At 42.9% G+C, this 13,169-nt stretch overlaps 1 protein-coding gene across 4 annotated transcripts in view; it reads left to right on the top strand.

The window, feature by feature from the left end:
- Positions 1-1,302: 1,302 nt before the first annotated feature.
- The window catches only part of LOC131459152 (plakophilin-3-like), a 17,733-nt gene continuing 5,866 nt past the window's right edge, over positions 1,303-13,169 (top strand). For all 4 annotated transcript variants that reach the window (XR_009240207.1, XR_009240208.1, XM_058628626.1 and 1 more), the window contains exons 1-10: positions 1,303-1,590; positions 4,904-4,992; positions 5,260-5,801; positions 6,004-6,127; positions 9,812-10,016; positions 10,800-10,959; positions 11,268-11,376; positions 11,606-11,770; positions 12,807-12,986; positions 13,085-13,169. The exon at positions 13,085-13,169 is cut by the window's right edge and continues 69 nt beyond it. Coding sequence is in view for 2 of the 4 variants with exons in the window: in XM_058628626.1 (XP_058484609.1) it covers positions 1,380-1,590; positions 4,904-4,992; positions 5,260-5,801; positions 6,004-6,127; positions 9,812-10,016; positions 10,800-10,959; positions 11,268-11,376; positions 11,606-11,770; positions 12,807-12,986; positions 13,085-13,169 (1,870 nt within the window). In the remaining 2 variants the exon portion in view is untranslated. The remainder of the gene's footprint in view (positions 1,591-4,903; positions 4,993-5,259; positions 5,802-6,003; positions 6,128-9,811; positions 10,017-10,799; positions 10,960-11,267; positions 11,377-11,605; positions 11,771-12,806; positions 12,987-13,084) is intronic.

The following is a 13,169-nucleotide window of genomic DNA, read 5'->3' as shown; positions in this document are numbered from 1 at the left end:
GAGTTTAATCTGTGGGATTATTCTATGAAATTAATTTATGGGATTAATCTATGAGTTTAATCTGTTGGATTCATCTATGGGATTCGTCCACGAGTTTAATCTGTGGGATTAATCTTTGAAATTAACATATGGGATTAATCTATGAGTTTAATCTGTTGGATTCATCTATGGGATTCGTCCACGAGTTTAATCTGTGGGATTAATCTTTGAAATTAACATATGGGATTAATCTATGAGTTTAATCTGTTGGATTCATCTGTGAGTTTAATCTATGGGATTATTCTACAGCAGGAACAACACAAGTGATTCTTCAGAGAAAACTGATTGTGATACAAATGTGACAAAAGTTAAAATATTAACTTCACACGATCTGAAAATAATATATTAAAATAACAAACAAAAATAAATAACACGTCATCCTCGTAATATTGCGACTTTTTAAATTGTATTATTAGTTTTTTGTTCTATTTAAATGTGATAAACAAACACGACACAACACTTTTACATCAACTGGACCACTGCTCTGTCTATGACTGTTGTTACCATGGTTACAGGTCCTGTGACCAGTCCCCGGTCACTTGTGTGTCACTGAAGCTTTTTAACCAGCAGAGGGCAGCAAAGGTTTGATGATGGAAGAATAAAACGAGTTCATTCGTTCATTTCAACTTTGTATTTCACTGCATTTCTGTGTTTAAATCTCAGCAGCAGGGGGCGCTCACACACACACACACACAAACCCTGAACTGTCATGATTCAGTTCAACACTTTTAAAAACAGAAGCCTTGTGTGGTTGTGATGTTGTTGCCAGGCAACCACTCAGTACACGGTTGCTCTGTGTGATCACGTGACTCATGTCTTTCAGCTCGTTGTTTAGGTTTTACGACTTTTAACTTTTGTTCTCTCGCATCAATCTTTGACACACACACACACACACAGACACGCACACACACACACACACAGACACGCACACACACACACACACACACACAGCACACCTAACCCTAACCCACACAGACAGTGTGTGTGTTTGTTGTTTTCTTCTTTTTCTTAAAATAAACACAAAAGTGAATCATTTTGTGTAATAAAATAATCATATTTATTACATCAACAATATTATAACTCTATACATTAAATATTAAATCAACAAACTCTTTTACATAAAAGTCATTACTAGAAACAACCCTTTAAAACTGTGTCCCGCCCCTAAACTCCCTGGAAACGCCCCTGGTCACCCTGACAGACAAACAACAGGTGACCTTTGATTGGCTGCTGCCCAAGCCTGTAGCCCCGCCCACAGACGGACAGACAGACAGAGCAGAGAGGAGAGGGTACGAGGATCCACGTTCTCTTCTTCTTCTTCTTCTTCTTCTAGTGTGAGGATGAGTGTGGTCCTCGTGGACAGCGCGTGTCTCCTCTCCGCCCTGCAGCCGAACTCCTCCTGCACCGCGTACGCGCTGCCCTCGGACGGTCCGAGTCCGGACCCGGCGGCCAGAGCCCGGAGAGTCCAGGAGCAGGTCCGGAGGAGGCTGCAGGAGAACAAGAAGTCCAGCTCCCTGACCAGACTGGACGAGCCGCTGTCCGGATCCACAGGTGAGACACAAACACGGACCACATCAGAACCGGATCTCATCAGACCACAATCACGCAGGTGTCCGTGCAGCCAGAGGCGTTTTAATGAAAGGCCTGTGTGTGTGTGTGTGGACATGTTTTTATGTCTTCGTGAGGGCATTTGGTTTAGTACCTGGAACTATGTTAGTGGAAACTCTAGTTAAACCGTGGTGTGGCGAGTAGAGCTGTCTCAGGACAGATTAAGATCTTTGAACAGCAGGGGGCAGCGTTCTTCTCTCAGACACCACGTCGTTGCCCTTGTTTGCAGTTAGTGGTTAAGGCGTGGGCGTGGACGTGGGCGTGGCTTGGTCAGGGTGTCTCTCGTTGTGATTTTTGAACAGAATTGAACGTAATCTAGTGAAGTTAGTGTCAGATTATCTCCGAACTCATGAAGTTTGAACGGGCCACATGTGGTCCATCACTTCATGCCAGGTGTTGTTTTTTTATTGTAAATTATACATCATTCAACACACACACACACACACAGAGACACACAAACTGCTGTCCTGGTCCTGGTCCTGGTCCTGTCACAGAGACCGACATGAAGTCATTTTCCTGTGAGAGGAAATAACACACAGGAGTTTCTGTGGAGAACAAAGAATCAACTTTAGCCTCATTAACACACACACACACACACACACACACACACACACACACAGGAGCTGCTGGTCCTCTGCTGCCTCGTGTGGTCACTTTGTGTCACTTAAATAAATCAGATTAAAGACATTTGAACTTAGTGATGGAGGCAGCAGTGTGTGTGTGTGTGTGTGTGTCTCACAGTGAGATACAGACGTGATCATGTGACGTACACATCACAGCCCTGAATGTTTCCTCATGTGTGTCCACATTCCTGAGCATGAAGACAATGTGAGACTCCGCCTCCTCTGACCTGCTGCACCCCTGCTCTGCTGCTGTACACACACAAACGCTCCCTCAGTCAGATCTGACAGTTTTAGTATGTACTGCAGCTTTAAGGAGTTCAGATGTTTCAGTGTGTGTGTGTGTGTGTGTGTTTCCCTGCAGACAGGATGGAATGTTAAAAGGAAAGTGTGTCAGAAGAAGGTTTAGCCCCGCCCCCAAACCTGTGCCTGATAAGACAATAGGCCGTCGGTCAATCATGTGTTCACATGGGTTAGGGTTAACCCTAACCCTAGTTAGTTTTTATTAGTGTTATTTTTTATTAGTTAGTTTTTATTAGTTAGTTTTTATTAGTGTTAGTTTTTATTAGTTATTTTTTATTAGAGTTAGCTTTTATTAGTTAGTTTTTATTAGTTATTTTTTATTAGAGTTAGCTTTTATTAGTTAGATTTTATTAGAGTTAGTTTTTATTAGTGTTAGTTTTTATTAGTGTTAGTTTTTATTAGTGTTAGTTTTTATTAGTGTTAGTTCTTATTCTGTATTTTTTATTAGTGTTAGTTTTTAATTCGGTAGTTTTTATTAGTTAGTTTTTATTAGTGTTAGTTTTTATTAGTTAGTTTTTATTAGAGTTAGTTTTTATTAGTTAGTTTTTATTAGAGTTCGTTTTTATTTGAGTTAGTTTTTATTAGTTAATTTTTATTAGTTAGTTTTTATTAGTGTTAGTTTTTATTAGTTAGTTTTTATTAGAGTTAGTTTTTATAAGTTAGTTTTTATTAGTGTTGGTTTTTATTAGTTTTTTATTAGAGTTAGTTTTTATTTGTTAGTTTTTATTAGAGTTAGTTTTTATTAGTTAGTTTTTATAAGTTAGTTTTTATAAGTTAGTTTTTATTAGTGTTAGTTTTTATAAGTTAGTTTTTATTAGTGTTAGTTTTTATTAGTTAGTTTTTATTAGTTAGTTTTTATTAGAGTTAGTTTTTATTACTTAGTTACACTTTGTGGACACTGGGTTACTTTGTGGACTGTGTGGACATGAATCTGTCTCTGTGTCCTCATTTCTTATCAGAGTCTATTTTAAACTGCCGTGACCTTGTGACCTTCAGCCTCATGTGATTTTATAACAGCTGATCAAACATGTTTAAATATTCACTGATTTAAAAACCTTAAATAAAACATCTATGAACAGCTTGTGATGTGGTAGTTAGTCTTTAGTTAGTTTGGATGTTTGTTGTGTGTCACTGTGTTTGTGTTGTTGTGTGTCAGTGGAGTTGTTTGTGTTGTTGTGTGTCAGTGAAGTTGTTTGTGTTGTTGTGTGTCACTCTGTTTGTGTTGTTGTGTGTCACTGTGTTTGTATTGTTGTGTGTCAGTGGAGTTGTTTGTGTTGTTGTGTCAGTGGAGTTGTTTGTGTTGTTGTGTCAGTGGAGTTGTTTGTGTTGTTGTGTGTCACTGTGTTTGTGTTATTGTGTGTCACTGTGTTTGTGTTGTTGTGTGTCAGTGGAGTTGTTTGTGTTGTTATGTGTCACTGTGTTTGTGTTGTTGTGTGTCAGTGGAGTTGTTTGTGTTGTTGTGTGTCAGTGGAGTTGTTTGTGTTGTTGTGTGTCACTGTGTTTGTGTTATTGTGTGTCACTGTGTTTGTGTTGTTGCGTGTCATTGGAGTTGTTTGTGTTGTTGTGTGTCACTGTGTTTGTGTTATTGTGTGTCACTGTGTTTGTGTTGTTGCGTGTCATTGGAGTTGTTTGTGTTGATGTGTGTCACTGTGTTTGTGTTGTTGTGTGTCAGTGGAGTTGTTTGTGTTGTGTGTTTTTTTAACCTGCTCATATTTAACTGTGTGTGTTGTTGCTGAGTTTTTAACACAAATTTCTGAGTGTGTGTTTTTGTGTGTATAATCAGAGTTTAGTGCAGTATAGTGGGGCGGGCCCCCCTGGGGGGGGGTGCGAGGCAGGGCAGGAGAACTCATACAGTGGTTTATACAGATAAATAAATAAAAATGATCAGGTTCTGGGGGGGTGGAAACATTTCTCTCCTGTGGGCGGGGCATGACAGTAAAGAACCACTGGTTTAGTGTGATGGGACGCGTCAGCATTTAAAGAGAAATTCCACTGTTCCACTGACATTTCAGTCCACACACACACACACACACACACACTGTCTGTGGATCAGAGCCTGAACTTAGCAGCTGAAGAGAAAAAAACCTTAGGGTGATATATTTAAATACTTCCCCTGACCTTTGACCTGATGATTCTTGTGTCCAGGCATGCAGCAGCACACACACACACACACACACACACACACACACACACACACAGACACACTCTAGATTAGAGTGTTTAGATTTTCATGGTCTGGTCTAAACCTGATTGACAGTAAAATCAACATATTGTTTATTATCATGTAACAAGTGAAAGACGTTCATATGTAAATGTTTGTTTGTTTGTTTCAGATTTTTATTTTCCTGAGACCAAGAACCTGGTCCACCATCATGGTTTTAGTTCCAGATCCATGGGTTACACACCCAGCCGTGTCATGGCCGTGAGTCTGTCTGTACCTGTCTATACCTGTCTGTCTGTACCTGTCTGTATATATAAATTTATATGTATATGTACGTATACATATATACATATTTGTGTGTATATGTGTATATATATACATATATGTGTATATATATATATATATATATATGTATATATATATATATATATATATATATATATATATATATATATATAACATATAAGAACAGAGTTTTTCCTTGAGTTTGTTTCATAGTGTCTTTGTCTCCACGCCGCCGCCCTGCAGGTCCCCACAGTTCCTCTCCTGTCCTCGGGTTTCTCGTCTCACTCTGCCGTGGAAAGCAGTTACAACACAAACCACAAGAGAAGCAGCGCAGTGCAGAGCAGCTTCCAGACCAGCAGCAGGCGCTCTAAGTCCCAGTGCCAGGCCGAGCACGAATGGCTTCCTCCAGAGGTCTCCTCTGTGCCGCTCACAGCGCCGCCCTCAGGCAGTCTGCGGCGCAGCCTCAGTGGGACGCTGGCTCAGGACAGAAGTTTCTGGCAGGAGGAGCCAGTGTCACAGTCCACCTACAAAGGCCCCTCCCACCGCACCATCAGCCGCATCGCCAACCGTCAACAGCAGCAGCAGGAGAGCTGGCAGGGGACGAGCAGGGCCGTCCCTGCTGGGGGGAACAGCTGGGGGACTCAGTGGCAGCAGCACGTGTCCAGGGCGGGGACATACCAGATCCCCCTCAAACGCACGCCGTCTGTCCGCAGTGTGAGGAGCGTCGGGAAAGGAGTGGACGTCCTGGACGGAGCATCCATACACAGCAACGACGCTCTGGCAGAGTGAGACCACCTCCTTCTTCTTCTTCTTCTTCTTCTTCTTCTTCTTCCTCTTGTCCACTGATTTTCTCTCTCGACTTTGGTGTGAGAGAGTGAGTGATTTACAGTGAGATAAAGATGTGATCATGTGACGTAGAGTTTATTTACTTTGTTCCTGCAGGAACCTCCTCTCATGTTTACTGTGTGTGTGTGTGTGTGTGTGTAGGATGCAGGGTCTGGACATGGTCACAGCGGTCAGATATCTCTCTGAACCGGATGTTGCTCTGCACGTTCTTGGAGCTGCGTTCATTCAACACCAGTGTTACCATAGCAACGAAGCCAAAAACCAGGTACTGTGTGTGTGTGTGTGTGTGTGTGTTATATTTACAGTCATTTCTGTGAGGAAAACAACCAGGGACTTCCGTACTGTAAGCTCCGCCCACAAAGCTTCTTTATTACATGATGAAATATTAACATCACACAAGTTCATCCTCTGGATGTTTGAAGGGTTACAACATGTTCACTCATTCAGCTCATTCACGCACGTTCACGCACGTTCAGCTCGAGCTGAGTTTGTCTGTGTCTCCTCCTCCTGCTGAGCCATCTCACTGTAGACTCATCATCACTGTAGACTCATCATCACTCATCATCACTGTAGACTCTCTCTGTATAGTAGACTCATCACTGTAGACCCTCTCTGTACTGTAGACTCATCATCACTGTAGACCCTCTCTGTACTGTAGACTCATCATCACTGTAGACTCATCATCACTGTAGACCCTCTCTGTACTGTAGACTCATCATCACTGTAGACCCTCTCTGTACAGTAGACTCATCATCACTGTAGACCATCTCTGTACTGTAGACTCATCATCACTGTAGACTCATCATCACTGTAGACCCTTTCTGTACTGTAGACTCATCATCACTGTAGACTCATCATCACTGTAGACCCTTTCTTAACTGTAAACTCTTCATCACTGTAGACCCTCTCTGTACTGTAGACTCGTCATCACTGTAGACCCTCTCTGTACTGTAGACTCATCATCACTGTAGACCCTCTCTGTACAGTAGACTCATCATCACTGTAGACTCTTTCTGTACTGTAGACTTATCATCACAGTAGACCCTCTCTGTACTGTAGACTCATCATCACTGTAGACCCTCTCTGTACTGTAGACTCATCATCACTGTAGACTCTTTCTGTACTGTAGACTCATCATTACTGTAGACCCTCTCTGTACTGTAGACTCATCATCACTGTAGACCCTCTCTGTACAGTAGACTCATCATCACTGTAGACCCTCTCTGTACTGTAGACTCATCATCACTGTAGACCCTTTCTGTACTGTAAACTCATCATCACTGTAGACCCTCTCTGTACTGTAGACTCATCATCACTGTAGACTCTCTCTGTACTGTAGACTCATCATCATCACTGTAGACCCTCTCTGTACTGTAGACTCATCATCATCACTGTAGACTCTCTCTGTACTGTAGACTCATCATCATCACTGTAGACTCTCTCTGTACTGTAGACTCATCATCATCACTGTAGACCCTCTCTGTACTGTAGACTCATCATCATCACTGTAGACCCTCTCTGTACTGTAGACTCATCATCATCACTGTAGACTCTCTCTGTACTGTAGACTCATCATCATCACTGTAGACTCTCTCTGTACTGTAGACTCATCATCATCACTGTAGACCCTCTCTGTACTGTAGACTCATCATCATCACTGTAGACTCTCTCTGTACTGTAGACTCATCATCATCACTGTAGACCCTCTCTGTACTGTAGACTCATCATCATCACTGTAGACCCTCCCTGTACTGTAGACATCATGTGAAACGTTTCTGACATAGATCACTGATCATGATGAAGATTATAGCTGAGGTGAATATTTCTGATGCAGCTGGAAACACTAACTTCACTGTAGTTTAAAAGTGACTCTTTGAATCTCGCTACAGACGAAATCTTAATGTTCGACTGTGTGTACACATGAAAATATAGTCATGAAAAAGTGTTGAGCAAAATGTTTGAATGTAAAATAGAGTTAAAAAAACGTGAGTCAGTTTGAACATGGACACTTTTATAATAATTATAAGGTCCATAATAGACTATGTTTTCTCAGTTTGATCCATATTCTCATCTTCAGGTTCCAGCTGAATAAAGATCTAATCTAATGTAACATAATGGTAGGACTGCAGCATTAATCATCATTAATGAAATGATGAATGAGTGAATTACACTGTATAAAATGTAATAGTGTTCATTTATTGAATCGTCTCTTCACATAAATGTCATGTGTTCATATTTCTGCTCAACTGGGTTAAAATGGAGGCTGTGCTCTTTGTTTACCTGTTGCCACGGTGAATCGTAGTATCAGAGCTCCATTGATGATGGCTTTTTTCATTCTCAACACACACACTTAACTCAGAGTGAACTGAACTAATGCTGATCAGCTGTTCTGAAACCCAAAACTCAGAGTTGGTCAACCTAGAGTTAAGTTAACTCAGAGTTTGTTGAACCTGCTTTCTGAAACAGGCCCCAGTACACACACACACACACACACTCACGCACTCTCACGCACTCACACACACACACACACAGGAAGGAAACTGTCTCGGGAGGGAAACGGTCAGGGCGGGTCAGTAACATCCACTGCCAGCAGCTGCCCCGCCCTCTTTTTACCTCAGTTCAGTTTACAATGAGCTGAGGTTGTTTTAATCAAAATACAACAACATGTTATTAATGTTCCGTAAACAACAACAAATACAACAACATGTTAATGTTCTGTAAACAACAACAAATACAACAATGTGTTATTAATGTTCTATAAACAACAACAAATACAACAACGTGTTATTAATGTTCTGTAAACAACAACAAATACAACAACATGTTAATGTTCTATAAACAACAACAAATACAACAACATGTTAATGTTCTATAAACAACAACAAATACAACAACGTGTTATTAATGTTCTGTAAACAACAACAAATACAACAACATGTTAATGTTCTGTAAACAACAACAAATACAACAACATGTTAATGTTCTATAAACAACAACAAATACAACAACATGTTAATGTTCTATAAACAACAACAAATACAACAACGTGTTATTAATGTTCTATAAACAACAACAAATACAACAACGTGTTATTAATGTTCTGTAAACAACATGTTATTAATGTTTTGTAAACAACAACAAATACAACAACATGTTAATGTTCTGTAAACAACAACAAATACAACAACGTGTTATTAATGTTCCATAAACAGACTTAGACTTAGGGTTAGACTTCCTTTTATTGTCATTGCACAGAATACACAGCAGTGAAAACTGGCAACGAAATTTCGTTGCTTGGCAGCAGATAAGAAACCAACACATAGCATTGAATTTTTGTCACTTATGAGTTTTTGATGGGAAATGTCTTTTATCTTACTGGGTTAGGGTTAACAGCAACAAATACAACAACATTATATGTCATGACACTTTTATCCAAAGCATTTCAACATTTGTGTACAAACAAGAGCGAGAAGGGAGTCAAACTATAAAGTGCTCGTCATAAGTAAGTGTTATTTTGTGTTTGTGTCGGCGGTGGAAGCTGTGGAGGTTTTCTTCTGTCCGGATGTCGATGGGGAGCTCGTTCTTCCATTTTAGAGCCAGGACAGTGAACGCCTCTGTGATCCTCTCAGTGAGGGGGCAGCACGCCGGTTTACCGATGCAGAGCGGAGTGGGCGGGCTGGGGTTAGGGTTTGATGATGTCCTGGATGTAGGCTGGACCGGTTCCGTTTGGAGCATGGAACGCATGCACTAGAGTGTTGAAGCGGATGCGAGCAATTACAGGAAGTCAGTGAAGGAGCGGAGGAGCGGTGTAGTATGACACACACTACACACTTCAGACCAGGAAACTGTATCCTGAAAACAACACAGGACGTGATGAGTACTCGTAGTCTGTGTACTGGACCGGACCATGACAGAAACACAGTTTTTTTTATTACCTTTGTCCCTGAAGGTCCGGGTTCTGCACGGTATCCCGGCTCTGGTTCAGCTCTTCACCAGTGACAACCAGGAAGTGCAGCGCTATGCCACCGGTGCCACACGGAACCTCATCTACGAAAACGCCGACAACAAAATGGCGCTCATAGACGCTGGAGGACTGACGTGTCTCATCGGTGTCCTCAGTGAACCTGACGAGGAACTTCGGAAGATCATCACAGGTGCCTCAATGTTTACTGATCCACATAATTAATAATTTAATCATTTATCTTTATTAATCCCCCTTAGGGGAAGTTATTCTCTGCATTTGACCCATCCTAGAATTAGGAGCAGTGGGCTGCCACACTGAGTAGCACCTGGGGAGCAATGGGGGTTGGGTACCTTGCTCAGGGGTACCCCAGCCCTTTCGACCTGGTGGGGACATCACACTGTAGATCCAAGTAGATTCAAGACCTGATGGGTTTTTCTTTTTCTTCATATTTATTATCTGCACAAAATCCAGAAACAACGCCCCCTAAAGTCCATCCCTGGCTCCTGTTTGTCCAGGATGTTCTAAATGTGGTAGTCTACTTGGGTCTACTTGGGTCTACTTAGGTCTACTTGGTCTACTTAGGTCTACTTGGTCTACTTATGTCTACTTGGGTCTAATTTGGTCTACTTGGGTCTACTACGGTCTACTTAGGTCTTCTTGGTCTACTTCGGTCTTCTTGGTCTATTTAGATCTATTTAGATCTATTTAAGTCTACTTGGTCTTCTTAGGTCTAGTTGGTGTACTTAGGTCTACTTGGGTCTACTTAGGTCTACTTGGTATACTTGGTGTACTTATGATTACTTGGGTCTACTAAGGTCTACTTTGGTCTCCTTTGGTCTCCTTTGGTCTCCTTTGGTCTACTTAAGTCTACTGAGGTCTACTTGGTCCAGCCTGCATGTTGGACACACTGTTGACACATGTTGGACACACTGTTTGGTTTGCGTTGGTTTTTCAGACGTATGTTGTCCCGCAGGTGTCCTGTGGAATCTGTCCTCCAGAGACAACCTGAAGGAAAAGCTGTGTCGAGACGCTTTAGCCGAGCTGACGGACAACGTCCTGATTCCTCTGTCCAACAGTCTCCCACTGTCCCCGTCTGAGAGAGACATCTTCTACAACACCACTGGCTGCTTCAGGTGACCACGCCCACAGACACATACGCCCGCCCGCCCACAATCACGCCCCCATCCTTACTACACATGCTAATCAGCAGCATGTAACATTATGACCACATTAAAGGGAAGTGTGTGCAGAGGTGAGTTCACTGAGAGCGCCCCCTGCTGCTGAGAAGAGAGGAAACAATATAAACATATATGATGTAATAAACTGAAAACTAAGTTATTCTTATAGTTTTACTAAAATTCTGACCAATGGAACATTCTGTCTGTGTGTGTCTGTGTGTGTCTGTGTGTGTCTGTGTGTGTGTGTGTGTGTGTGTGTGTAGGAACTTGAGCTCAGTAAATGAAAGGACGAGACAGAAGATGAGAGACATGCGAGGCCTGGTGGACTCTCTGGTGTCTTACATCCAACACGAGGACGCAGCAGAGGACAAGGTAACAACGCGGTTAAAGGGACAGTTCATGTGTTCATGTGTTTGAAGTGTGTCAGCAGCCACCGCTCAATCCACACACACACACACACACACACACACACACACACACACGGTCACTTTGTGTCACTGACGTCAATCTGAACGGTTTCAAACAGTGAAGAGAACAAAAATGATCTTGTGTGTGTTGTGTGTGTTTTGTGTGTTGTGTGTGTTGTGTGTGTTGTGTTCAGGGTCTGGAGAATTGTCTGTGTGTCATGAGGAATCTGTCGTATCAGCTCTACACGGAGCTTCCTCCATCTGTGCGTCTGCGTCTGGAGGGACCGACCCGAGCGTCTGCCTCCAGGAACATGGACGCCATCAGCTGTTTCCCTCTGTACAGCAAGAAACACACTCAGGTCAGACTCACACACACACAGACTCACACACACACACAGACTCAAACACACTCAGGTCAGACTCACACACACACAGACTCACACACACTCAGGTCAGACTCACACACACACAGACTCACACACACTCAGGTCAGACTCACACACACACAGACACACACACACACAGACTCACTCACACAGAGTCACACACACACACACATACTCACACACACTCAGGTCAGACTCACACACACACAGACTCACACACACACACACAGACTCACACACACAGAGTCACACACACACACACACAGACTCACACACACACACAGACTCACACACACACACACAGACTCACTCACACAGAGTCACACACACACACACACAGACTCACACACACACACAGACTCACACACACACACACAGACTCACACACACAGACTCACACACACACACACAGACTCACACACACTCAGGTCAGACTCACACACACACACACACATACACAGACTCACTCACACAGAGTCACACACACACAGACTCACACACACTCAGGTCAGACTCACACACACAGACTCACACACACACACAGACACACACACTCAGGTCAGACTCACACACACAGAGTCACACACACACACAGACTCACACACAGACTCACACACACACACAGACTCACACACACAGACTCACACACACAGAGTCACACACACACACACACACACACACACGCACAGAGACACACACAGACAGACATAGACTCACACACAGAGGCGCACACACAGACACACACAGACAGACATAGACACACACACAGAGTCACACACACACACACACACACACACACGCACAGAGACACACACAGACAGACATAGACACACACACAGAGTCACACACACACACACACACGCACAGAGACACACACAGACAGACATAGACTCACACAGACACACACAGACAGACATAGACACACACACAGAGGCACACACAGACACACACAGACACACACACACACACACACACACACACTGTGGTAATCCTGTTGTGTTGACTGCAGTGTAAACAGAACCTCAGCGTTCTCTCTGAAGTGTCCCGTCAGCCCAAAGGTTCTGAGTGGCTCTGGCACCCGAGGATTGTGACGCTGTACAAGAAGGTTCTTCTGGACTCAGACAGCAGCGCCACCTGCAGGGAGGCTGCTGTAGGAGCTCTGCAGAACATCACCACAGGAGACACCTGGGTGAGCTCTGTGCTCCACAGGAAACACACACTTCTGCTGTTGTTGAAGCAGGTTTGTTTGACTGTGTGTGTGTCTGTGTGTGTGTGTGTGTGTGTCAGTGGTCATCAGTACTGACCGCTGTGGTCACAGAGCAGGAGAAGATGTTGTCCGTCCTCCTCGATCTCTTAGACTCCAGCAGTGACA

Source organism: Solea solea, chromosome 5, assembly GCF_958295425.1.
Source record: "Solea solea chromosome 5, fSolSol10.1, whole genome shotgun sequence".
Classification (NCBI taxonomy): domain Eukaryota; kingdom Metazoa; phylum Chordata; class Actinopteri; order Pleuronectiformes; family Soleidae; genus Solea; species Solea solea.
Note: the sequence above shows the minus strand (reverse complement) of the source record. Positions and strands in the feature narration are given on the sequence as shown.